The 24,741-nt window shown below is 37.6% G+C and overlaps 1 protein-coding gene across 1 annotated transcript in view; it reads right to left on the bottom strand.

The window, feature by feature from the left end:
• Positions 1–9,677: 9,677 nt before the first annotated feature.
• CERS5 (ceramide synthase 5) overlaps positions 9,678–24,741 on the bottom strand; it is a 35,676-nt gene continuing 20,612 nt past the window's right edge. Inside the window, exons 6-10 of the mRNA XM_058168252.1 lie at positions 23,222–23,314; positions 21,039–21,167; positions 19,839–19,945; positions 16,491–16,647; positions 9,678–10,778 (exon numbers count right to left, since the gene is read on the bottom strand). Coding sequence (XP_058024235.1) covers positions 10,632–10,778; positions 16,491–16,647; positions 19,839–19,945; positions 21,039–21,167; positions 23,222–23,314 — 633 coding nt within the window. The 3' untranslated portion in view covers positions 9,678–10,631. The remainder of the gene's footprint in view (positions 10,779–16,490; positions 16,648–19,838; positions 19,946–21,038; positions 21,168–23,221; positions 23,315–24,741) is intronic.

Raw genomic sequence — 24,741 nt, 5'->3', positions numbered from 1 at the left:
AAAAACAGATCATGCCAGACTAATCTTATCGCATTCTTTGACAAAATGACAAAATTAGTAGACCAGAGGAATGCTGTTGATATAATTTACTTGGACTTCAGTAAAGCATTTGATAAAGTAGACCATAACCTACTACTAGATAAAGTAGAAAAATGTGGGTTAGACAGCACCACCAGATGGATTCGTAACTGGCTGACCAACCGCACTCAACGTGTAGTCCTCAACGGAACTACATCCACATGGAGGGAAGTATGCAGTGGAGTACCCCAAGGCTCTGTTTTAGGCCCAGTACTCTTCAACATCTTCATCAATGACTTGGACGAGGGGATAGATGGGGAACTCATCAAATTTGCAGATGACACCAAGCTGGCAGGAATAGCCAACACTCCAGAAGATAGGCTCAAGTTACAGAAAGATCTTGACAGACTTGAACATTGGGCGCTATCTAACAAAATGAAATTCAACAGTGAAAAAAGTAAGGTTCTACATTTAGGCCAAAAAAACAAAATGCACCAGTACCGTATATGTGGTACCTTGCTCAATAGTAGTACCTGTGAGAGGGATCTTGGAGTCCTAGTGGATAACCATCTAGATATGAGCCAGCAGCTGTTAGCAGCTGTTAAGCATAAACAGAGGGATAGAATCAAGATCACGTGAAGTGCTAGTACCACTTTATAATGCCTTGGTAAGGCCACACTTGGAATATTGCATCCAGTTTTGGTCGCCACGATGTAAAAAGATGTTGAGACTCTAGAAAGAGTGCAGAGAAGAGCAACAAAGATGATTAGGGGACTGGAGGATAAAACATATGAAGAACGGTTGCAGGAACTGGGCATGTCTAGTTTAACAAAAAGAAGGACTAGGGGAGACATGATAGCTGTGTTCCAATATCTCAGGGGCTGCCACAAAGAAGAGGGAGTCGGGCTGTTCTCCAAAGCACCTGAGGGTAGAACAAGAAGCAATGGGTGGAAACTGATCAAAGAAAGAAGCAACTTAGAACTAAGGAGAAATTTCCTGACAGTTAGAACAATTAATAAGTGGAACGACTTGCCTTCAGAAGTTGTGAATGCTCCAACACTGGAAATTTTTAAGAAAATGTTGGATAACCATCTGACTGAGATGGTGTAGGGTTTCCTGCCTGGGCAGGGGGTTGGACTAGAAGGCCTCCAAGGTCCCTTCCAACTCTGACGTTATGTTATATGTTAAGTTCTCACTCAGGTCTCTATTGAAGGCGGGGTGGGGGGGAATACTTTGTTCTAATTGGTTGACCGGCTGACAGCCTCTTATATAAAAGGAGTGTCGCCAGCCAGGCTGTTTGCTGTTGTTTGGATGAGCTAATCAAAAGAGCTTTGCTGAGATTACTCTGGCTTCCCGTGCATAAGAGCACAAACGTTCCTGTCCTATTGTTTTTCTTTTTCTTCTTATATATATATGCTTATACTTTCTTATATCTCCTCATATATATGTTTAGATACTGTATTTTGTTTTCATGTGATACCTATATATATTGTTGTGACACATAAATAAATAAATAAATAAATAAATAAATAAATAAATAAATAAATAAATAAATAAATAAATAAATAAATAAATAAATAAATAAAACTTTCAGTACGCCTTCCTTTTTCACTTTGGACTTCCTAACTTGTGGTCCTAAAAGGGTAACTTCCCTGTGTTCCCTCCGTTTCTAATCGGGTGTAAAACTCTAGCTCAGTACTCAGTACTCAGCACTATGGAAAGAACAAAAGAGAGGGGAGGCAAAAGTAGATGATTGCTATTCCTTATTTCAGAGGTCTTCAAACTTGGCAGCTTTAAGACTTATGGACTTCAACTCCCAGAATTCTCTAGCCAGCTGTGGGAGTTGAAGTCCACCAGTCTTAAAGTTGCCAAGGTTGGAGACCCCTGCTCTAGCTCACTCCAGCGGTATTGGGGGGGAAAAGCAGACCGCGAGATACCAATACGGGACAAATATTGGTTATAGGAACAAATTATTACCAACTCGTGGATCGGCCTGCATTTTACGCCTCAGGCACAGTATCCCTACTTTAACACATTTTTTCCCCCACGTGGAATCGGGAGATCCTGAGGACTGGGAAAGTCATTTAAAAACTACAAGCCCCAGTATGCACCGCAGCATCGGCACCCCTCTAATGACAAGCCTCGTGAAAAGATACCGGCACACGTAGAGTTATAGCACTCCGACTCAACCATGGAATGCAGTATATGATCGCCTTTAGATGCCGTGGATTACGGATCTGGATCCCAGAGAAAGTGGACTAGAAAAACGCTTTTAAGGCTGCTAGCCGTCCAGAGTGGCTTCGAAACGAGACGGGAGGCAAATGAATCTAATAAATAAAAAAAGTATAAATAATGCATGGAGTAGCATCGTTATCTTGCCTCCGGACTAAAAATTATTCATCTGGGTTTAAATCAGGGGTCTCCAACTTTGGTCCCTTTAAGACTTGTGGACTTCAACTCCCAGAGTCCTTCTGGGATTCTGGGAGTTGAAGTCCACAAGTCTTCAAGTTGCCAAGGTTGGAAACCCCTGGCATAGTAGGCTGTTTTTTGTTGTTGTTTTTTAAAAAAAGCATCTTAAAGCATTTCCTCCTCAAGCAAAACCTAAGCCGACCACCTCAGTAATCCCCTCTTGGTTGTTAGCTTTGAGTTTGGCAAGACAGTATGAAACCCAACCCGGGTCCGTTTAAACCAGGGGTCTCCAACCTTGGCAACTTTAAGACTGGCGGACTTCAACTCCCAGAATTCCTCAGCCAGCTTTGCTAGCTGAGAAATTCTGGGAGTTGAAGTCCGCCAGTCTTAAAGTTGCCAAGGTTGGAGACCCCTGGTTTAGACTCTAAATTGTAGAGGAATCGTTCCTGTTCCTGTTCCGGAGGGAAGGCTGGAGGAAAAGGAGAGCCAGCGAAGGGAGTTTCTCGGGCGTGTGTTCCGTTGCCGGACAAAGGTAGATCGGAGATCTCCCTTTTTTTCCTACGTCTATGCAAACGCGGCGGTCCTTCCGATGGGGAAAAAAAAAAGGCCCTTTAGCCGAGTTAACCGAGCGAAAGTCACTCCGCAGCCGCGTTGAACTCGGAAGTGCAAAGACGTCTGTGTTGCTCGCAAGCCAAGCCAAAGGCAGCGGGAGGAAAGATTTGGCGGGTACGTTTCTGACTGGCGGGGTCTTTATAACGAAGGCTGAAGGGAAAGCCGCCGACAAATATCGCTCAGAGGCCCCGGCGAGGAGGTGGCAGGTGCTCGCGATCGCAGCCCTGAGCCTCACGAGACGTGGGGAGACCCCTCCCCCCCTGCCCGGGATCGTCCTCGTGACTGTGTGGGAGCTGGGGGGAGGGGGGGAGGCAAGAGGCGCTTCTGATCTGTTTGTGTAACGGTCAGAAAGCTCCGTTAGGCTTTTTTGCGTGTGAGGGGGGGAGGTGCGCCTTTGAGTCAGTCTTGGTGGCCATACAGAAAAGTCCCTCAAGATCAGTAGTGAAATCCATTATTTTTTATTACCGGTTCTGTGGGCGGGGCGTGTCTTGGTGGGCGTGGCAGGGGAAGGATACTGCAAAATCCCCATTCCCTCCCCATTCCTGAGGGAAGGATATTACAAAATCTCCATTCCCACCCCACTCGGGGGCCAGCCAGAGGTGGTATTTGCCGGTTCTCTGAACTACTCAAAATTTCTGCTACCGGTTCTCCAGAACCTGCTGGATTTCACCCCTGCTCAAGATTATTATTATTATTATTTTGGTGGGGAGGGGCGGGTGTCAAGATTTTGGAAGCGATTTGCTCAGGTCTCCTTTCTAGGGGTCCTAAAGGTGGTTTTTTTTTTTTTTTAATTTTCCAAGAGGCAAGTGGACTTTCTGTTTTTTCTTGGAAGACTTTCCCAAGTTTGGTTTTTCTTGGACTTTCTTCCCATCCGAGAAGCTTCTCCTGTTCTGACTGGATGGTGGTGGGGAATGGAAAGATTTATATTCCTCGCAGACAGCTGATCATTTGCATTCCCCCCCCACCACTTTTCAATCACGGAAGGGGCGTCTGTGCTGCAATCCCAAAGAAAGAACGGGGTGTGTGTGTGTGTGTGTGAGAGAGAGAGAGGTTCGATCCAACCTTGGAGAGTTATCCAGAGCTGGCAGCAATATTACAAGTAATCCTTGACTTAATGACCGTAATTGAGCCCAGAATTTATGTTGTTAACTGATAAATTTCTTAAGTGAGTTTTGTCCCATTTTTACGAGCTTTCTTGCCACATTTGTTAAGTGAATCACTCAGTGGTGAAATCTGAACTGGTTTACTACCGGTTTGGTGGCTGTGCATGCGTGCTGTTTGCACCATGCACCAAATGTGAGGTGTGTGTGTGTGCGCTCGTGCAAGTGCATGCCAAAAGGAGGTATGGGGTAAGTAGAACATCGCGCGGGGGGGGGGGAGTGATCAGCTGTGGCGCGTGATCCTTTTTTTTTTAACCTTTAAAAATTTTTATTTTACAACCTATTTGGGCGAATAGGTTGTAAAAAATGCTTCTAAAAGTAAAAAAAAAAAAAAGGCTCTGATGATCATGCGGCTCAGCCGTGATTATCAGAGCCTTTTTTTTAACCTTTTAAAAGTATTTTTTAAAAGAAGCAGCTAGTGGGCAACCGGGTGATTGGATGGGCATGGGTTTTTTGCTACCGGTTCTCTGAGCCATCCGCTATCATCGCTACCGGATCCAAACCGGGAGCATTTCACCCCTGGAACCACAGCAGTTGTTAAATTAGTAACATGGTTGTTCAGTCAGTCTGGCTTCCCCATTGAGTTTGCTTGTCAGGTCGCAAAAGATGGTCACATGACCCTGGGGCACTGTAATTCTCATAAATGGGAGCCAGTTGTTAAGCATCCAAATTTTAATCTCATGACCATGGGGATGCTGCAATGGTCATAAGTGTGAAAAATGGTTATAAATTGCTTTTTCAGTGCTGTTGTAATTTTTAACAGTCACTAAATGAACTGTTGTATGTCGGGGAGTACCTGTACTTCACAGAAAGAATAGTGGAAACTTGGAACCAACTTTTGGCAGAGGTAATGGGTCAATCATCAGTTACTGAGTTTATGCTTGAGATAAACATGTCTACTATCCCTCAAAAATTAAAAACAAAAAAATAAATAAATTAAAAAGAAAACAAAAAACTCAAATGGGTTTTTAATGGACCACTAGGTCTTTTTTGTCACGTTTTCTGTGTTTCTAATTTCTGTGGTAAGCATGGGGACACCTAGACTGAAATTTCCTTCCCCCTTTTTGCAAAATTCAGAGGGGTTTTGAGCAAATTAAGTGCAGATTTGAACATAATGTAGATATATTGAAGTTGGATGAGATCATATCCCATTTGTATTAATGTTATTGGGGATAATTTAAATATTATTGCTCAACAGAAATTGCTGCTTTTGCTTATTCAAATTTACAGCTTTCGTGGCCAAGTTAATTCCTAAGAAATGGCCATACCAGTACTATTCCTGTTCTCCGCCTTTACACTGATCTATTATCAACTGTGGTGGAAAAATCTGGGTCAAGCTATATTGTACTGTTCCACTTTTGAATGGTAATGGAAATAGCATTTACTTTTCTGGATAAGGGTTTCCTGCACATGGAAAAGTTTAAATGTTAAAAAAAGAGCACATTCTTTGTTCACTTAGTCCCTCTGTCTGTAGATTGAAAAACAGTAATATAGTCTTGTCCATCAAATCAGGAGCGAAATCTAAAAATTTTCCCTACCGGTTCTGTGGGCATGGCTTAATTGGTGGGCAGGTGACTGAATGGGCATGGCCAATAATAATAAATAATAAAAATAATAAAGTATACAAAACTTGAGAGTGCACTGGTCTACCTTCTTTAAAAATAGAGGCATCAGTCTACTAGCCGCCTACAGTGCTGATCAGCTGTAGTGCAGCCCTTTGAAACGCCGCAGCAGTCATTTAAGGCTGTTTGTAGCTATATCACCACCAAGAGCTTTAGGGACAGAGAAGAGGAACAACGAGGCGTAGGCGGTGGGGGGAGGCAGGGATTTTTGCTACCGGTTCTCCGAACTACCCGCCCCGATCGCTACCCGCCCTGATCACGTGATCCGGTGTGAACCGGGAGCATTTCACCCCTGCATCAAATGTATTTTCTCCAATGAAATTGGAATTGACTTTGGTAATGGAAGCCTAAGGATACCATTTGAGCATTCTGTATTTGGGAATACTGTGAAAGCGTGCATTTACCCATGGCTCCCTGTTGGATGGTTATGTATTGATGGAGTCATTCATATAAATACTTTGTGCTATCTAGTAAGAGAAGCTTTGATTAGAAAGTAGAAATAGAACAAAGGACTATTGAGCTGGCACCAGAAATGAATTTGTAAGAAACAGTGGTGGTGGGGGACTCTGGGAAGAGAACTTGGAGGGGTCCTAACTAGAAAATTAAATGTCACACTGAAGATGTACTGCTGGCATTAGTAAAGAGCAATAGTGGCTGGTATACAGTATCTAAAAGGGATTGGGCAAGGCTACATAGCTGAAATTTTGTTTCTGGGATAGTAGAAAATAAGCATAGTGGAAAAGGGCAAAATTCAGAGAAGCGTACCAAAAACAGAGTGCTATATGGCACTTTTTTCAATGTAGACCTTGGAGTTTGAAGATGATAGAAAATAGAAAGATCAAAGGAAGAGGAGGAATTTTATATCTGTCTACCAAAAAGTGGCTTTTTAGAATTTTGCTTGTCTACGAAGTAGGATGTGAATAGAATAATCAGAAAAAGCCATGTGTAAATATATATTAGTTTATTATACCTTGGAAAACCAAAGGCAGTTAAAGCAATTTTAGGTTACAATCTGTGTGTGTGTGTGTGTGTGTGTGTGTGTGTGTGTGTGTAATGTTTGCAATGTTTTTCTATTTTCTGATTATGTGTACAGAAAAAGGAGTGTATATGATCTTGCATTGGCTAGCAGTAAATAGTTCTATGTTGGTTTTTGCAGTATCTTTCATCAAATCCCAGTCAAACCCTGAAAAGATTCTCTAAAGTCATGTTGTGTACAATAGAGCAGTGAGATAGTTGAAGGATACTCACAGGCAAGATCATATTGCAACCGTACTATTAAATTGCTAGTAACCAGTTTGTGTTTTTGGGCAAAATTCTAAGTGGTATTGATAAGCTTTAAAGCTATAAAGCACTTAAGTCAAGAATACTTTATGCCTCCTCTAACTGCTCCTCCTTTAAGCTGCTATCACAATTTAAACTTATATGAAATATATTGAACTGAAATATTTTCCAAAACAACATCAGAACATTTTTTATTATTGCCATCATTTATTGCAGGCTTGGGCATTAAGTGGGCTGACTGCAGTGCAAAATTCTACAGGCAGCCATTGCCAATTTACTATCAAAAATTTGGAGAGTATTTTTTAAAGGTCCAGCAAGTGGAACTATAAAGGAGAGAAATCTGTATCTGGCTTATATATTAATCGGCTCCTGGATTTAGTCATAAGAAATCATCATCTTACTGCAAAACCCAAGAACCATAGCATCCTATCAAAATAAAAGAAATCTGAGCTTCTGGCTTCTATCTTGAGAGGACTCTGGTTGGTTGCTGGACCTTCCAGAAAATCAAGTTGTTTCAACACTGTTAAATCATAGAGGGATGGCTTTAACTTTTTCTCCCTACCTACCAACCTGCTGAGAGGGATCTTTAAGTACTATGTGTGCATCTATTAGGCCTCTTGATCCACCAGCCAATATAGCATGTGGCCTTAAAGGCAAAAATGTTAGCTATCTTTTCTTAACTGTCTTTGCTTGGAGTCTTTTGTCCTAGCATCACTATAATCCAGTGGGAGGCTTGTCTATGGAGATTCTCAATCATCCAGGTCACATGGTTGTCTTAGTTCAAGAACTGAAGATATTTCATATATAAATAGGAATTACCAATACAGACCTATCAGTCTATTATTTAAACAGCAAAATGTCTCTTAAAGGGAGTTCATTCACACACAAAAAACAACCCCTGGAATTTCTTTAGACAAGCCTACAGGCTCCAACTGCTGTTTTACCATTGTACAGCCCATCTCTTTTCAGTGTATTCATGCACAAAATTTAAATTGCTGCAAGTTCATATTTCTTGCTTTTTGCACAAGTTGTATGACTTGTCTACAAAAGCTGTCCTGAACCAGTCATGTTCTGAATGAGATGCTGCAGTTGATCTAAGAAAGGAGAGATTTTAAATGTTTTTTTCAGAATTTAGAAACATAGAAAACTGATGGCCAAAAGACTGAGTGTTCCATTGAGTGCCCTTTGAATTATTATTATTTTTTTTTGTCAGATAATGGGCATGTATTTAAAGCAAGCATGTTTAAACTCAATTACCACCTCTGCCGGAAGTTGGTTTCAAACTTCTTCTGTGAAGCAGTTTTGTGAACTTTTATGTACCTATGCAGCTATGAGAAGAGATAAAATTTTAAGTATCATTTTTTATCAACTAGCATGGAGTAGGTTCACTTATTAAAGATCATGACAGTAAGAGAACTGCCTTTTCTGATCAAGGTGATTCAATTTTTTTAGCCACATTAACTTGCTTTGCTCTATTCAGCTAAACTCCAAAACATCCATGTACCACTAGTCTTTTAACAAGTTCTATACAAGGTATATATTTGAAAGACTTGTGTTTGTCCCCCGAAGATGTCCTAATAATGATTTAAGCTCTTCACTTTTTTTACAGCAAAAATGATTTCTGCAAAGCAGCTGGCTGACCTTGGCTACAAGACATTTTCAAGCTCCATGTTTCTTCTTACTCTATATGGTGGCTTCCTCTTGACTAATGGTGTATATCAGACATATCGAAGAAATAAGCGACTGAAGGAGCAAGGGATAAGTGCTGATGATGCAAAGCAATGAATACTCAATACCTCATAGTATATGAGTAATAAATGGAAGACTACTGTGCTTTATCAGAAACTTGTGGGATTTTCTGCCTTGAAGAATGGGAATTTCAAATTGTGCTGAAAAAGTGGAAATATCTGTATGATTCTACAGTCATTCGATTCTTCGCTCAGTTTCTCTCAATCCTACAATAGAGGATGTGAAGCAACTATTAAAAGATTTATTTACAGATAATTTACAATGTTATTTCTTTCTGGCCTTAAAAAAACACTCTCAAATAGAATTAACTCATTAGACCCGAGTAAGATTTTCATTCTGACCAACTTCCTGTCCCAATTTTAAAACAATGTGTGTATCCCATATCTCAAACAAGTTGTTTCTTCTGGCATAGGAAATAGTTTAAGCAGCTCTTGAAAGATGTGAATTTCTTGGATGATTTATTCCTTGACCATTCTTCAGTTGATTATAGCTAGATCCTTCTATTCCATCAGTCCTTTAAATCTGTGTGCTACCTAGCACACAGATGGTTTTGCTATCCATTTCCATTGCACCAAAATGATAATAAAAAGTAATGAAGACTATTATAACAGCCTGAGAGCCAATATAGGATCATCCACAGCAGCAAACGACCATGCTTAGGGTTAGATCAGCAATCATAACTTACCGAGATACAAACATGAGCTATTTGTTTTGCAGTGTCAAAATGATAGTTCTTTTTCGTCACTGAATTTTAACAGCAAACAGCGTTATGTCAAGATCACAGTGAAAATTACCTTTCTCAATAAAACAAAATCTATAGATCCTATTCATGAAGGATTTTTTAATCACAGAGTAAACAATAATATAAAATGATAATTCAGGGGATTTCCAAAGCCCAAGTCCTATCAACACTTCCCCATCTTCCATCTCCTTTGAAGTACCATTGAATAAAAGGCAAATGAGGGCAGGAAACCCATCCAGTCCCTGTGAGACAGCCACTGCATCCCAGGTGTATCACACAAGATTGAGGTTCGTCCAGGATATCACTTTTCTTCTGAAAACATGGGTACGTTCATAACTTCTCTTTATGGGACAATCAGCAGCAAACACTGGTCATCCCTATCTATAATCCTATCACTGAAAACTACTCATCTTGTTTTGTAATTTTTAAATGAACTCAAATCCAGAATTGGTATGAAAAGCAGGATTGTGTAGGAAATCGCAATGAAGACTTTGGAGATGCTGCACCACTCAAGAAAAATAATAAATGCCAGCTTCATCTTTCTTATCACTCAGTAAGATGACATGAGGAAAAAAAAAGTATTTGCCATTGATATGCCATGCACTAATAAGCAAACCCTTCACTCTGTACCACAACCCCTAGGTTGTTTAGGTGTAGCCCAGTAGGTCCTAAAAGAAATATGGACTGATAGATCGTTGTCCAAAAATCCTGGAATGCCATAAAGCAGTCAGAACCTGTTGGTGAACAAGCTTAACCAAAAAAAAATAACAAATTCTGAAGCCTACTTTCTCTCTTCTCTTACATATTTCAAAAAACATTAAATACAAAATGGCTTATTTTCTTTAAATGTTAAAGTCGAAAAAGGTTTTGTACTAGTAAACAGCTTCTTCATCCTGTGCAAAACTGCCTGGGCTGTCCTGTTTCAGATTCGCTGGAGGATTTGGGAGTGGTTAGGCAGTTGATTAAAAATTTCTTGTAACTGGGCATTTCTAGATATTTGAATCAAATCTTTGGATTGTGGGGCAGCTGTCCCTGTTTTTACTCTTCTGCCCACTGGTCACTAGTTACATGGCCATTGATCCGATTGCGATCATTGCTTGAAGTGTTAATTCCTTTTTTGTTGTTTGAAGTCGCATCATCATCATCAGAGCTGCTCTCCACATCACTGCGCTCATCTTTTGATACCTGATAAAAAGAAGCAGAAGTATACCACTAATAAGGACTTTTAAAATAGTTAAAACAAGCTCATATACAGTAGATGCTTGTTCCTTAAATGGTATGGTTTAGACATTTAATTATGAAACTGAAGAACTTAAAAAAAAACCAACAGCACCAGGAAATGGGACAGCCTCAGAAAAAAGCTTTCTTTGAGAGCAAGGCTTGCTCAAAAAATGATTTTTTTTTGAGGGAAACAGAATCAGATGTATATGCTAGTTTTAGATCATTCTATTATAGTGAACAGAGCAGATAGCATTAATTATATATTAAATTTTCTACAGGAATACATTTTAATAACATTTTTTTGCCTTTTCTCTTTTGAGGACAAAATAGCTAACAATCAAAATCTTAATATACTACTAATAAATGTACTACTAATAAAAAATAACCTTAAAAATCTGAATAGATTTAATGTTCTTAAGAATATTTAAAGTATCTTTAAAATGGCTGATAATAGTAAGATTAAAGAAGTCAGACTGATCTGCCTAAAATATGGTTCCATATAACCTGCCAGACAAAACATTTCAATAAAAGAGAGGATCCTCCATAATTTATCTTGAAAAAAAGCAGTATCATAAGAGAAGATAGGTAATTCCCAACCATTATTCTGAATTGAACTCCTCTCTTTCACCGTAAGGTATTCAAGCAAAGTAATGGAAAAAATAGCCCATCTCCTTACACTTATCTTTTCCCATTTTTATATTAAACGAGTCAATGAAATAATTATGGGGACTGCAGACAATGTTGCTACAAAATAACCAGATACAAAGCAAATGAGAAAAGAATGGCCTGAAACAGAACACACCTAAGCTTGCAATACAAAAGCAAGTAGCTGTAGAATAATAAATAACAGCTGAAGGATTTGTTAAAGACAGCCTAGAACTACAGAAAAATATCTGATAGTATTTCTATACTTATCATGTTTGTATTATCAGAATACAATTCTGGAGTATAATTTTTTATTAGGTATACATGATCAGTTCAGAATCAACATGCATTAAATTGGGAAAGGAAAAAGAACTGAATATACCCACCAAATTTAATTTAAAGCTGAACAGAAATATTCTGCAATAAATTCACAGCTGTCAAATTCACAAATCTGAAAATAATTTACATGATAGGATATACTTAGCATGATCAGCTCCTGGCTGACCTTGGTGATGAAGAAGTTGTCTCTTCTTCTAATTCTCACTATAATATCACTTTGATAATTACTTTATCTCAAAGAAATTGCAAAAATGTGAATAACTGAGACAGGTAAGATAAACTATAACACAACAATATTTTGACATAATAAAGACAATCACAATAAAGAGATCAAGGGAGACATCTAAATTGAAATGGAAACATCCTGAATAGAATACATACATGGAACATTATGCATGCCATTTATTTTCCTGAATATCATCTTCTATAAATGGATTTTGATAGTCCTTATTGAGAATCGTACCATATGATGTAAGAAAATATAACCTGATAACAAAATTATGTCAGTTGTATCAAACATTGGAGGAAACAGGCTTTACATTTCAAATCACTCAAACTGATCCAAATATAACAATGTTTCCCAGTATAATAATTCAAAAGTGATTCTATTGCACTGTTACAGTTACATCACTTTAGTAAACAAGAAGTTGACTGAAAATTTTTTATCGGAAACTAAAGTAACAGCAAAAGTAATTATTGCCATAACTTTGAAGTTTGTAATTACTAGTGCATGAATGGATGAGGAAGGTTTTGACATTAGCAGAAATGGACCGGTTGACTGATTGATACCGGAATGCCTATCAACATCTTATTTTGACTGAAAGAGGGAAAGAATCAGAATTTCACAAACCTCAAAGGTTTAGCAGTTTGGCTTGCCACAAGGTGGCAATATATTACTGCTGAAAGAAAAGGAAAAGCATTAATTGAGATTAATAAGCAAGGCTGAACTGCTAAGATCCTAAAGAGCCAACAATGATTTTATATTATCATTTGAACACTTGCCAAGGGCAGGTATATCTCTGATTTAGCAAGGCTAAGAAGGGTAGGATGTGTTCAGACTAGCCTCACCCCTGATTACTCTCAGTCAGGTGTATGCACTTTGAACAGCTTAAGGCACATAAAAATCAGAATAAGGCCATACCAGTGGCAAGTTAATGATTGCTAACGCCAATTGGAGAGACCTACTTTTTAGACCTGTAAATATCCTGCTCTTGCCTGGCATTTCTTGCACAAGAGAAAACAGAAAAAGATTGTGATCTATTCTTAATTTATGAGTACTGTTTTCCTGAAGCAACTGTAAGAAAGCTATTGGGAAATGCTTTAAAAAGCACTTATATTCTGGATTTCTGTGCCAATTCCAGTTATAAGTTGTCCCAATTTTAACTTTTAAATACCATGTTCCCTTGGTCCTATGTACTTAGGGCATTATGACATGTTCCCTCACCTTCTTATATCATCAGGAGGAAAACTGGAATTGTGCATGCTATACAACACCTGTTTGGTAAAATCTCAACTTTGCCAAGATGGACAAAAATATTATTTGAGAAGCAATGAGATGACCAGGATTTTATAGTTTTCATATTGTAATTTTTCATCATAAAGCTTATGTGATCTAAGATAAAATATTTTAACATTTTATTGTGTCTGGCCTTCCTAATTAGTTTTTTTTACTTTAAAAAGAGAAGATTAAATAAAAATAACTTTAAAATGAATACAAGCGGTTACAGAGATGAATAATACTGAAGATTATAACTTCCTAGTCTAAGCTTTGATTTTCCTGCAAGCGTCTTTCAGAATAATAACAATTTAAAAGAGATGTGTGAAGCAGTTTCCACTTGACATTAGGCAGCTCTGAGATTTAATTTGGGATGATAGCATTTAAAGCCCAGGAAGGGGAGGAAAGGCAGCCCTCCCCCTTTCCCTTACAACTGTAGCAGAGATGGCACTTACATAAAAAAGAAGAGATACTGCTTCAGTCTGGTACAGAGAAAAGGAATGAGAGAGGATGGAGATTACAGGGAAGAGTCCACTCCTGACTAGGTACCTGATCAGGAGAGAAAACCAAAGAGAAGAGACCCCCCCGCCCCAACTTGGAAATTATTTGTAGCCATTCAGCAGAAATGCACACATACACTTTTAAATTAGTAACTATGAAATAAAATTAGAGAAAGCAAAATAGTAAGATACAAACAGAAAATAAGGATAATTTGAATACACAGTATAGGAAAAATCATCCAAACATTAAAAAAATGTTGTTTTGAAAAATAAATGCATAATACTGGAATAGAATTATATGTATTTGTAAAAATATTGGTTTCTGAAACTCTAGTTCAATACTCTAATCATAAATCATTTTGATTCCTGTATTTAATGATGAATTCAATGACTGTAAATTGTACAATCCCTTTCCTACATTACAAAAAAGCCCTCGCCTACATTATATCAGATGCTTAAAGCTTTTTTTTACGACATGTATAGCTAAACCACCTCTCAGGAGACTTGATGTACAAAACCCATTGTCTCTGCTCTCACTTATTGATCTCAGGAGAAAAGAAGTAAAACTGCATTGTCTCAAGGAGCTATCTCCAAAGCAAGCAATTTTACAGGTTACAGATTTCAAGAATCTCATTTTTAACAGCAACACTGCAGACACAGACCTGAAATAGTCACTATACAAAGGGAAGAAGGGCTCAGTAGCAAGATGTTTTGGTTTGTTTATAAGAAACTTTATTTCCCTCTTGTATTCAGACGTAAACAGTTTGATTTAGATATTCTCATGGCACAAATTCCTGAGAGATTATCTTGAAATGTGAAATGTAGTTTTTGCATAGGTGGTTCTTACATAATGCTTCAATAAACTGCACAGTGATTATTACTGAGATAATATTTCTCTCTTCTCGTGAAAGCTTTTGAAAAATATTTTCTTTTCCCTGTACACTAGCAGTTATGATCCTAACCCTGTCTCATCAGCAAGTAGATGACATTTTCAGACTAACTCTAAATCTCTTCATTTTTTAACAATTAGAAGCATGAAAGAGAATAATTAATATGGAAGAATTATTTTTATATAAGAGCAAAAACTTCACAAAAGATAAACATGCCGTGTGACTTTTCAGTGAGAGCCTCTTCCCCTGATAGTATAAAATCTGAATTTAGGACAGTTTTGCCATGTAATCTCCATTTTTTAAAAATTAGATCATGGCAGCCATTTGGCATGATAGCAATAGCACTTAGACTTATATACCGCTTCAAAATGCTTTACAGCCCTCTCTATGCTGAGTCAGCATATTGCCTCCAACAATCTGGGTCCTCATTTTACCGACCTTGGAAGGATAGAAGTTTGAGTCAACCTTGAGCTGGTCAGGATCAAACTCCTGGAGTGAGCAGTGAGTTAGCCTGCAGTACTGCATTCTAACCATTTCGCCACCACGGCTCTACATGATGTCCCATGTATGATTTGTGATTTCACAATATTTGACACCTTGGGAGCTTATTCTTCATAATTATTATTTTAAAAGCTTGGTTTGAAAATATGTAAGAATCCAAAAGGGAAGGGGAAATTGATAAACATTGTTTCCAAGCAAAAGACATTAGCTTCAGTTACTCGCATAACCTAGCATGGGTTTGTAACTCTCTTCCTATCAGTGCAACTTGTTCTATCTAGATAATTGATGCCCACAGATGATGTCAGGTACTCCAATTATATAAGCTTGCCTTACATTAACTTAACTTTACACAGACCTCTAAGCACACAAGCAGAAGTGGCATCTTTCCCTGTCCAAGGAGTGGCCACTAGGATTGCATTTCCAAAAATGAAAGAGAATGAAGAAAATGAAAGAAGTTCAGGGATAGCTGATGGAGTCTCATCCCCCTTCACATGAAGATAGCCATAGCCCGTATCTGGTGCGCTTGGCCCAGAATAGGAAAAAAAATATCACCAGTTATTCTTTTACACAATGTTTGGAGGGTAGCTGATTCAATTCCAGATTATTTAAAAAAATGAATTACTCAATATTTCCAAAGTGAAATGGTTTAATAAGCAAGTGTCTATAGTTTGTTTATGTTATTTATATTTCATAATACATTACTCCATGAGGAATCCTTCCCCACTGTCAAACCCTTGACAACCACTTATTTCTACCTTTCCTGCCCCCATTTCCTTTCCCAGTACAATAAAGAACTGTGAAAAACCAGGTATTTTTAATAAACTCAACTTCAGTCCTACATACATGACTGAATGGCATGAAAAACTGATCTGATTTGGAAACTAGTCTAGATGACAAAATCTAGCTGACCTTGATGATCTCAAAAAACAAACATACAAGCCCTAAGCAGGGTTGAACCTTGTTTACACTTGGATGAAAGACTATTAGGAAATCTCAATGCTAAAGGCTAATATGGAAAGTTGAAAAAAAAATATGGAGGAAAGCTGTGGCAGACCATTTCCATTGTGTTGTCAAGAAAACAATATTAGTGAGCCTAAGTATTTACTAGAGTCAAGTTTGTCTGAAATCATCTTTGCTGAGTATTACAGTACAGTACGTAACTAATGTATGCATTACAATATAATTTAGGATGGAAACCTTCAGTGAAGTGGCAACCCTCTTTCTTCAGAGTGATCAATTCAAAAGACATTGTGAAGAAAATGAAAGCCATACTCATTTTTCTGGTAATGAAATTAGTCATGCATACCTTTCCTCGTGCCATAGCTTTGTAGGCAATGCGAATGATGTAGTAGGACCAGATAATATGTAATACTTGTATTATTAAGAGAAGGCTATTGAAAAACCACCAGGATGGGTAGGGGCCAATTATTTCCCAGCTTTCAAACATAGTAGTATTCAGTATCCTAGAAATCAAGGAAGAAGAGGTTTGCATTCATTGTCTTATTCTGAACTTTAAAAAGACCCAAATTTTAGACCGAAAACCAGTTATCTAAATCAGTGGAAACTTCTCTCCCATTACATTTTTTTCCCCACAAAGAGTGAAAATGCCTCAAATCTCTTGAGTGCTGATATAACAGCAGGTACCTGTGAAGAGATACAAGTTTTCTCTCCACTTTGTTTTTCTCCACATATTTGCTTACCAATTCCTTAGATGAGAACAGTGAAAATGGTCTGTTTTATTTCATTAAATGATTTCACAGAATTAGAAAAGTTGTTTAAGATAGGTGACTATACAAATCTTTTAAATAAATAAATAAATAAAAATGCGGGATCAACCTATAGTAGGCTTTCTGCTGCCTAGATAGTTTCAAAAAGAGTCACATAGAAAATTGAAAAGAAAGCTAATGAAAAGCTTACTTTTGTAGAGGGAGCTCATGAGATTTGGCAGCTCCTCTCCTACCAATCTTCATTAGTTACATTGTTGTTTTTTTTGAGGAGAGACTTCTTTGCCAGGAGAGGGAAACATTAACCCATTCTTTACAATCTAAGAAGTACCATATGGTATTTCAAAACACATAGCAAAGGAACAGCAGAGCTACTTCCCAATGTAATCTAAGAGAAAGGGACTCCATCAGGAAACCAGGGAATTAAAATAAGGGTAGTGAAAATGTTAAAAATTCACTGCTTTCCTACCATCTGCGAATGGTTTGCTAAGTGATATAGCAAATAATACAGCCTAATCATTAAGACTGGCACACATAATAATAATAAAAAAATCCTTATTTGCAAATACCAGAGTTCCAAGAAAATTAACAAGGCAACAGAAACTCAGTGCACTCCTTTCTAAACTCAGGGAGAAGCTTATCATCAGAACTGAATATTGAAGAAATATTTCTCTTCAAACTAAAATGTAACTATCTTGGGCAGGAAGCAGCTTTTTAAGGATTCAGTGCAACTTTCTTGCCTGAGGAGTTCTCATCTATCCTGATCTAAATAGGAGGCAGGAATGTTAGGTATGTTCACCACCTTGAGGATCAAAACTAAAAAACAACATCAACAATAACTGAATCAATTTGGATCCATCCACATGAAAACTTAATTACTGCTCAGATGAGCATTATTCTTGAGCAGCAAATATTACTCATTGGAGCATGGGGTGCCTTGGGAGAGTTCCTGTGTGCAGGCCTAGGCCCAGAGTTCAGCACTGCCCCAGTTCATACATTGCTGTTCTTATATAATATGGAGGGCATGTAGCGCCATCCCAGAGTGGGCACCATTTCAGTGTGGTCACAATTCATTCGCTAAATGGTGCCTGTTTCTAAAACAGTGCCATGTGGCCTCTGTACTGTATCCAGAGGCAGATCAACTGTTTCCCAAAGATCTACGGAAAAAGTAAGTGGACTGAGCCATGAAGGGGGTGGATGCGGAGAGGAACATGGGACCCAGCAGGGTAGAAAACAAGCCCAAGGCCTCTGGCCACCCAGTGGTGCAGGATTTGCGGGATGTGTGTCTGTGTGTGTTATAGATGGGGAGTTGCTAGATCATTCCTGTAGTCAGTTGTAAAAGTGGGCAGATTGCCAGGGGCCAGAATTTTCTTCATATGATCTTCGGGCAGATGTTATAGGTCCTTTCATTTAGCGCCTTCATAATTTTGAATGGTCGCTGAATGAATGGTCCTAAGTTGATAATTACTTGTAAAACTATTACTAAGAACAAGAGCAAAAGTACACATTCATCTGGTAACTGGCTAAGATTCTAGCTATAATCAGCAATAGAAAATCCATCGGATCAGCAACTGAAACATCTGTTTCATGGGGTCATCTAAGGGCCCGTGGATTCTATATCTATTAACAGCTCATAATCATTAAACATTTGATTATTTGTTAAATTCACAGAGGGCACTAATTCTCTTTTTACCAGAAAATGTATTGGAGCTACTACCAAGTTCCAAAACTTACTGGCCCATTTTCCTGACTCTTTTTACTCAGAATGGTATCCCAGCAATATAAGCATCACTGAACTTTAGGATAACCATGAAAGTACAAAATCAATGAGACTGGACAAGTGATAAAAGAGGAAAAGTCTCATCAGGCCTTCTGGAGTGACTCTGCAGCCTGAGATGTTTCATAGCAAACCTCGTAAGGAAAAATGTGTCTTTTTTACCTTTGGCTCACAAATTATAGGGATTCCTGTAAGAATTAATCAAGGCCAAGTGGAATTCTTGAAACAATACAGTAAAAAATCAGGAAGAAATCAACAAACCATATTCAATTCAGGAATTAGTAACCTTCAGAGATCCTACCTCCCCCTGGGTAATAGTATAAAGCTATTATAATTTTCTGTAAATGATGAAAAGATAACATTAGTAATGTTTATGATATGTGGAATAAGGAATTGGAATATTCAGTTCCAAAATCAATGTGTGTCAGTTTTAAAAAATGTAAAATAGGACTTCTTGTGACTAAGACTTGAAATCAATTTCTGAAAAAATGTTGAGTCTATTAGACTCCTCAAATATTTTTTTTCAAGCGAGTTTCTGTTTTGGCACTGTAAGATATTTGACCCACATGATTTGGCCATGTCCTTCCATGACTCTCTTCTGGTCCTAAATTAATGTACGTTCGCCTGTATGTATGTACAATAAATCCGGGGGGGAGGAGATATAGTAGTTATATGTGTGATGCTGAATTATAATCCAAAATTATGGAATTCAACATTTGGATTTATCAAGCCTAAGGTTCAATAAAGAGAATTATCCTATGCAGATGGAAAGAATTTTACACTGATGTTAAGACTGAAGTGAAGAGATGTATTCTTGATTAATGTTTGAAATGCTTTTATATGTTAAAACTGAGGAGATAACTTTCTGTACAGTTTTGATTTAGTATTATTGGACTAATTTTTATGAATATTTTATGGATTTTTATATATTTTCCCTTAAAATTTAGTTTATTTTCAGGATCATTAAGTATAATTTTAATTGAACCATTATTGACATATTTTTCTGTTTGTTATATTTCCCAAATAAAAATTATACAATTAAATTACCTGTATACTATTGCTACCTCTGAGAACACTACACTATTAAGTCTCCATCAAACCACTTCCTTGATCTTTCCAATGTATATAGCTGGGTGTCCCTCATCATACTTACCAAATAGGAAAAATCCCCAAGCGGGTAATAAGAAACACCACACCAAATAATATAAAGGTGGCATCACAGAGTCGCTGATACTTCGCATAGTTGAACAATTTTGCAAGCTTGGAAAAACAGAAAACATTAAAACAACTCTAGCTGCCCATCTAACAAAATTATCATTTAGAAACCAGATTCTACTGACTGGGTATCTTTTTTTAAAAAAGAGAAAAAGTAACTGTGAATCTGATTTTCTTCAGAAAAAAATACAAAATAACCCAATATTCTTTATTTTCAAAATACAAGTTCAGAATAGAAAACAACTATGGCAAAGATCAAGAACTCTCAAATAACAGCTTCTCAAATTGAGAAGTTTCAGGCCTGGTGTTATCCAGCAATACCAGTCAGCATCAGTTACTAGTATAGGCAAGCCTTGTTTAGCAACCATAATTGGGACTGGCAACTTGGTCATTAAGTGAAAGCATGACTGTGCTTATCATTTTAACTCAGCTTTCTTTTGCTTTACAGACCTGTAAAGGCCATAAATGCGAGGACTGGTTGCCAAATTGCCTTTTCATCACTGCAAACAGCTGTTAAATGAAGCAGTGGCTAAATCAGGACTACTTGTATTGACAGTATATATTCCAAACAGATGCTCCTTACGTATCAAAGTGTTTGCTGTTAATAGTGATTGACATGAAGGGTCATCCAAGCATGTTTAGATGATTATTTGTATCCCACCTTTACTATTTTTACAAACAACCCAAAGTGATTAACATATCCAACACATCTTCCTCCTATTTTCTCCATAACAACCACCCTGTGAGATGGGTTGGACTGAGAGAGAGCGACTGGCCCAAGGCCACCCAGCTGGCCTTCATGGCTAAAGTAGCATTTGAACTCATGATCTCCAGTTTTCTAGCCTGGTGCCTTATTTATTTATTTATTTATTTATTTATTTATTATATTTGTATAATATAATTAACCACTTAACCACTAGGCCATTCACAAATGATTTCTAAAGGCCACTGGTTTTAAGAAACAGCTGTTGCCTTAAATGGACTACTTACAAATCACCATGCTATGTATACATAGTATAATACATTATTTTAATCTCTCTTTTTTTGAGGGGAAAACAATGCCACAAAAATTAATGATAAGGAAATCAATACTGTAGACTGAATTATAGTATTAAATAATAAAACCTGGAGTACTCACTTCTAAAAATATATCTGTTGAATCATGGAGACATATGACCAAAGTACCTATTCGTACCATGTGGTTCACGTAGGAGCAGGTAATGAGACCAACAGTAGCCACATGATGAACAAACATCATGAAGAAATCCTGAATTTAGAGGAAACAGGATAGAAATAGCTAAAATGATCAAGGAATTAATGTACTCTGACAAAAAGAAGCATTCAGAATAACACCCAAAAAAAAAAAACCCCACCAAAAAACCCACACAAGGGCCTTTGGTGGCTCAGAAGACTAAGTCTGTCTGTTATTAACACAGCTGCTTGCAATTACTGCAAGTTCAAGTCCCACCAGGCCCAAGGTTGACTCAGCCTTCCATCCTTTATAACGTAGGTAAAATGAGGACCCAGATTGTTGGGGGCAATAAGTTGACTTTGTATATAATATACAAATGGATGAAGACTATTGCTTAACACAGTGTAAGCTGCCCTGAGTCTTTGGAGAAGGGCGGGATATAAATTCAAATTAAAAAAAAAAAGTTTTATGGTGTGCTAACTGCTGGATGGCACAAAAATATACTTTCAAGTTAAGACTTATTACTGAGAGCTGGTTTTCAAATCTTCATCCATTATGTTCTTAAGAAACTATACTGTTTCCTTCTCAGTTAGGTCTCGATCCTTCAAAGGTATGACAGAAACCCTGACTAGTTTCCAAAGTCTGATTAAGTTTCAAAGCTCATTAGTATTTTGTGGAGAAAATAATGACTTTTAGGTAGCACAGGATTATGTAGTTTATTTATGGCCCTAACAATAATTTTTCTCCTATAGTAATCCTACCTATTTATATCCCTTTCTTCCCTCCTCTTACAATTGTATTACAATTATTTAGTCATTTATTTGCTAAATTTATATGCTGCCTCTCTCGCTGATAAGGCAACCACCGGTGACTTATAAACCATAAAAAGATAAAATGTAGACGCAATTAAAATTACAATGAATATAATTGTTTAATTTTAATTATAAAATCGACCTCATAGGATTTTGCTCCATCCACAAGGTGACTCTGAACAGCTATCAAGAGTTCCACCTCACATAGGAGACATCATACTTATAGTTCTCTCTGTGTAAAAGGTTTCCCCACTGGGAATAGTCATAATGGCACATCATCACAGAAGCTAGGAGTTGCTTTTCCATGCTTAAGTAGTGCTTACAAATATATCACTTGAATGGAATTTCTGTATGAGTTGTAGAGCAGAGGGGCTCTACATATGTTCTTTAAGGTGCCTGAAGCAGGTTCTACAAAAAAGATAAGTGACTGATCTGGGGGGGGAGGGGAGGAAGGTATGGGACCTCATAGAGTAGGAAGCAGGCCCAAGGCCTGCAGAGACCCACTGGGATGGATGGCTTCTTATTGCTTATCATATTGTGATCATTGCAGATTGAGAAATGCAGTTAAGATAACTTCATCACTAATCAACTGATGTATATGCTCACACAAAAACGTATACACTGCACAAAATCTAAATGAAACTTAAGATTCAAGACTATCAATACTACCCAAATTATCTATGCATCTCAATGAAAACAAAAATAGTTTCTCTGCTGCAAGGAATCAGAAAACAATCCTAATCCCAGAATGTAATTATTTTCTCTTTATCAAGGCAGTTAGTTTGAAGAGGGTAGCATTTCATTCCACCTCCACTGAAAGAGCAGGACTATTGTTCTTCCTTTAAGAGCCCACCAATCTTGCTTGTGGAGTTTGTATGAATGTTGGATAGCCTTCCATAAGTTTGTCCTGAAATAAGCGTCCAACATTAGAAATTCTTCTTCAGAAGGCTGCTCACAAACCTAATTTTAGTAATGCTAAAGAATGAGAAACACCGATCCTACAACACTCATCTTAAATCAGCCTCACTGATTTAAACATTGATTTTTTTAAAAAATTAAAACTTCTATGGTAGCAGACATTTTTCTGAAAAACAATTAAGCAATTTATTTAGTGCTACAGCCAAATACTCGATATAACTTTTAGAATTCTTGCTTTAGCCAAATTGAGATATTTTAACCTTCTGAATTGTAGTGTCATCTGCTATAGCATTTAATCAAGAACAAACAGTTGTATTTCTATTATTATAGTCAGATTTTTTCAACCCAACTAACTAAAAAGGATTCCTATAGACGCTTAGACAAAAAATTGTTTCTTACCTTTCGCTTAATATCAGTAAACTGTGAATACAGAAGAGACGAGTAATAGGCCAGTTCAATGACATAATAGTAATAAATGTCTGATGTTATGGGCTGAAAAACAGAAAAGTAATCTTGTTTACATGGCTCATCCAACATAGATTAGTCCAGTAGTTAAGGCATCAAGCCAGAAACCAGGAAACTGAGTTCTAATCCCACTTTAGGCATGAAAAACCAGCAGGGTGACTTTGGGGTCAGTTACTGTCTCAGGATTGTTGCAGAAAAAACATGCAGTTACCCTTGGCTTCCTCTTGTCCCTCACACCCATGGGGTGACCAAGCTGGCATACTCCTGGTGGTGGTGGGGCATTTCCGTACTGAAAGCCTCTCTGGGGAAGATGTGGGCATTGTGCGGCTCAGCTTGTTTTTTTTTTTACTCAGATATGGGGTGTAGCTGTCCTTCTCAACAGATGATTAATGCAACAGTGCTGCCAAGTATACATATGCAGTACATCATAAACTAACCCTTTTCCACCTGATTTCTGGGAGTTTCTAAGTTAGAGTTGACACGTTTGTTCATATCAGCAAAAGTTCACAACTCGAAAGTTCATAAGTGGAGTAATATCTGTAGAGAGCATTTACCCTTTTCAGAACTGACTGAAATAAAGCGGAGGGAGGCACTTATTTATCCTCATCCCTGAAATATGTGTTTCAATGTTGAATAGGAAGCAAAAAGATGTCCAGAAAAATGAACTCAACCATCTCTAAGGCAACAAAGGAGGTGAGAATAGGAGATGGAAGAATAACAGGAAAATGGTTGGAAGGAAGAATGCATTTGCATATCTTCCTTAGCTTGTTAAACACAACATGCCTGGCTAGTAATTAACAATGCTTGTTTCATTTAACTGAGGACCATGAAAAGAGGCATATTAATGTCCTGTTATTCAACCTTTAGAAGGTTGAATATTCCCTTTCAAAACATATTTTAAAAAGAAAATATCAAAGAAGCATTCAACATCAATATTTATTTTCTTGAAATTCTTCTGCACAAACAATTTTTAAGTGAGTTGATTGAGTGTGAACTGAAAACGGTCTTCTATCCATTCTTATTCTAATAAGCATGCCTACACTACATTAGGGAAAAAGATATTCTAGAGTTTTTCCCACTGAATTATCTCTGCTACTTAAAATAATATAATACCAAACCCATTGATCTGGAAGTGGACATTTATGCCATCATATTCAGTTCTGTAAAAGAATCCAGATGGCTGTCTGCTCCTATTCAGACACATCCAGTGGAGGGGAACTCCACATTTTCCTGAACAATTGTTTCTATAGATATTCTTCACTTAACAATGGTAATTGAGATTAGAATTTCCCCTGCTAAGCAACTGTCACATGACTGCACCACTTAGAAAAGGCAGCTCCAGTTGCCATTAAGCCAATCATGCAACATCACATGGTCTCCATTTGTAACCTCCTGCCGGCTTTTCCTTGACTTGGTTTGTTATAAGATGGCAGTAAATGGCAACTGCGTGACTG

The sequence above is a fragment of the Ahaetulla prasina genome, chromosome 2 (assembly GCF_028640845.1).
Source record: "Ahaetulla prasina isolate Xishuangbanna chromosome 2, ASM2864084v1, whole genome shotgun sequence".
Taxonomy (NCBI): domain Eukaryota; kingdom Metazoa; phylum Chordata; class Lepidosauria; order Squamata; family Colubridae; genus Ahaetulla; species Ahaetulla prasina.
The sequence above is the reverse complement of the archived record's forward strand: the minus strand, read 5'-3'. Positions and strand labels throughout refer to the sequence as shown.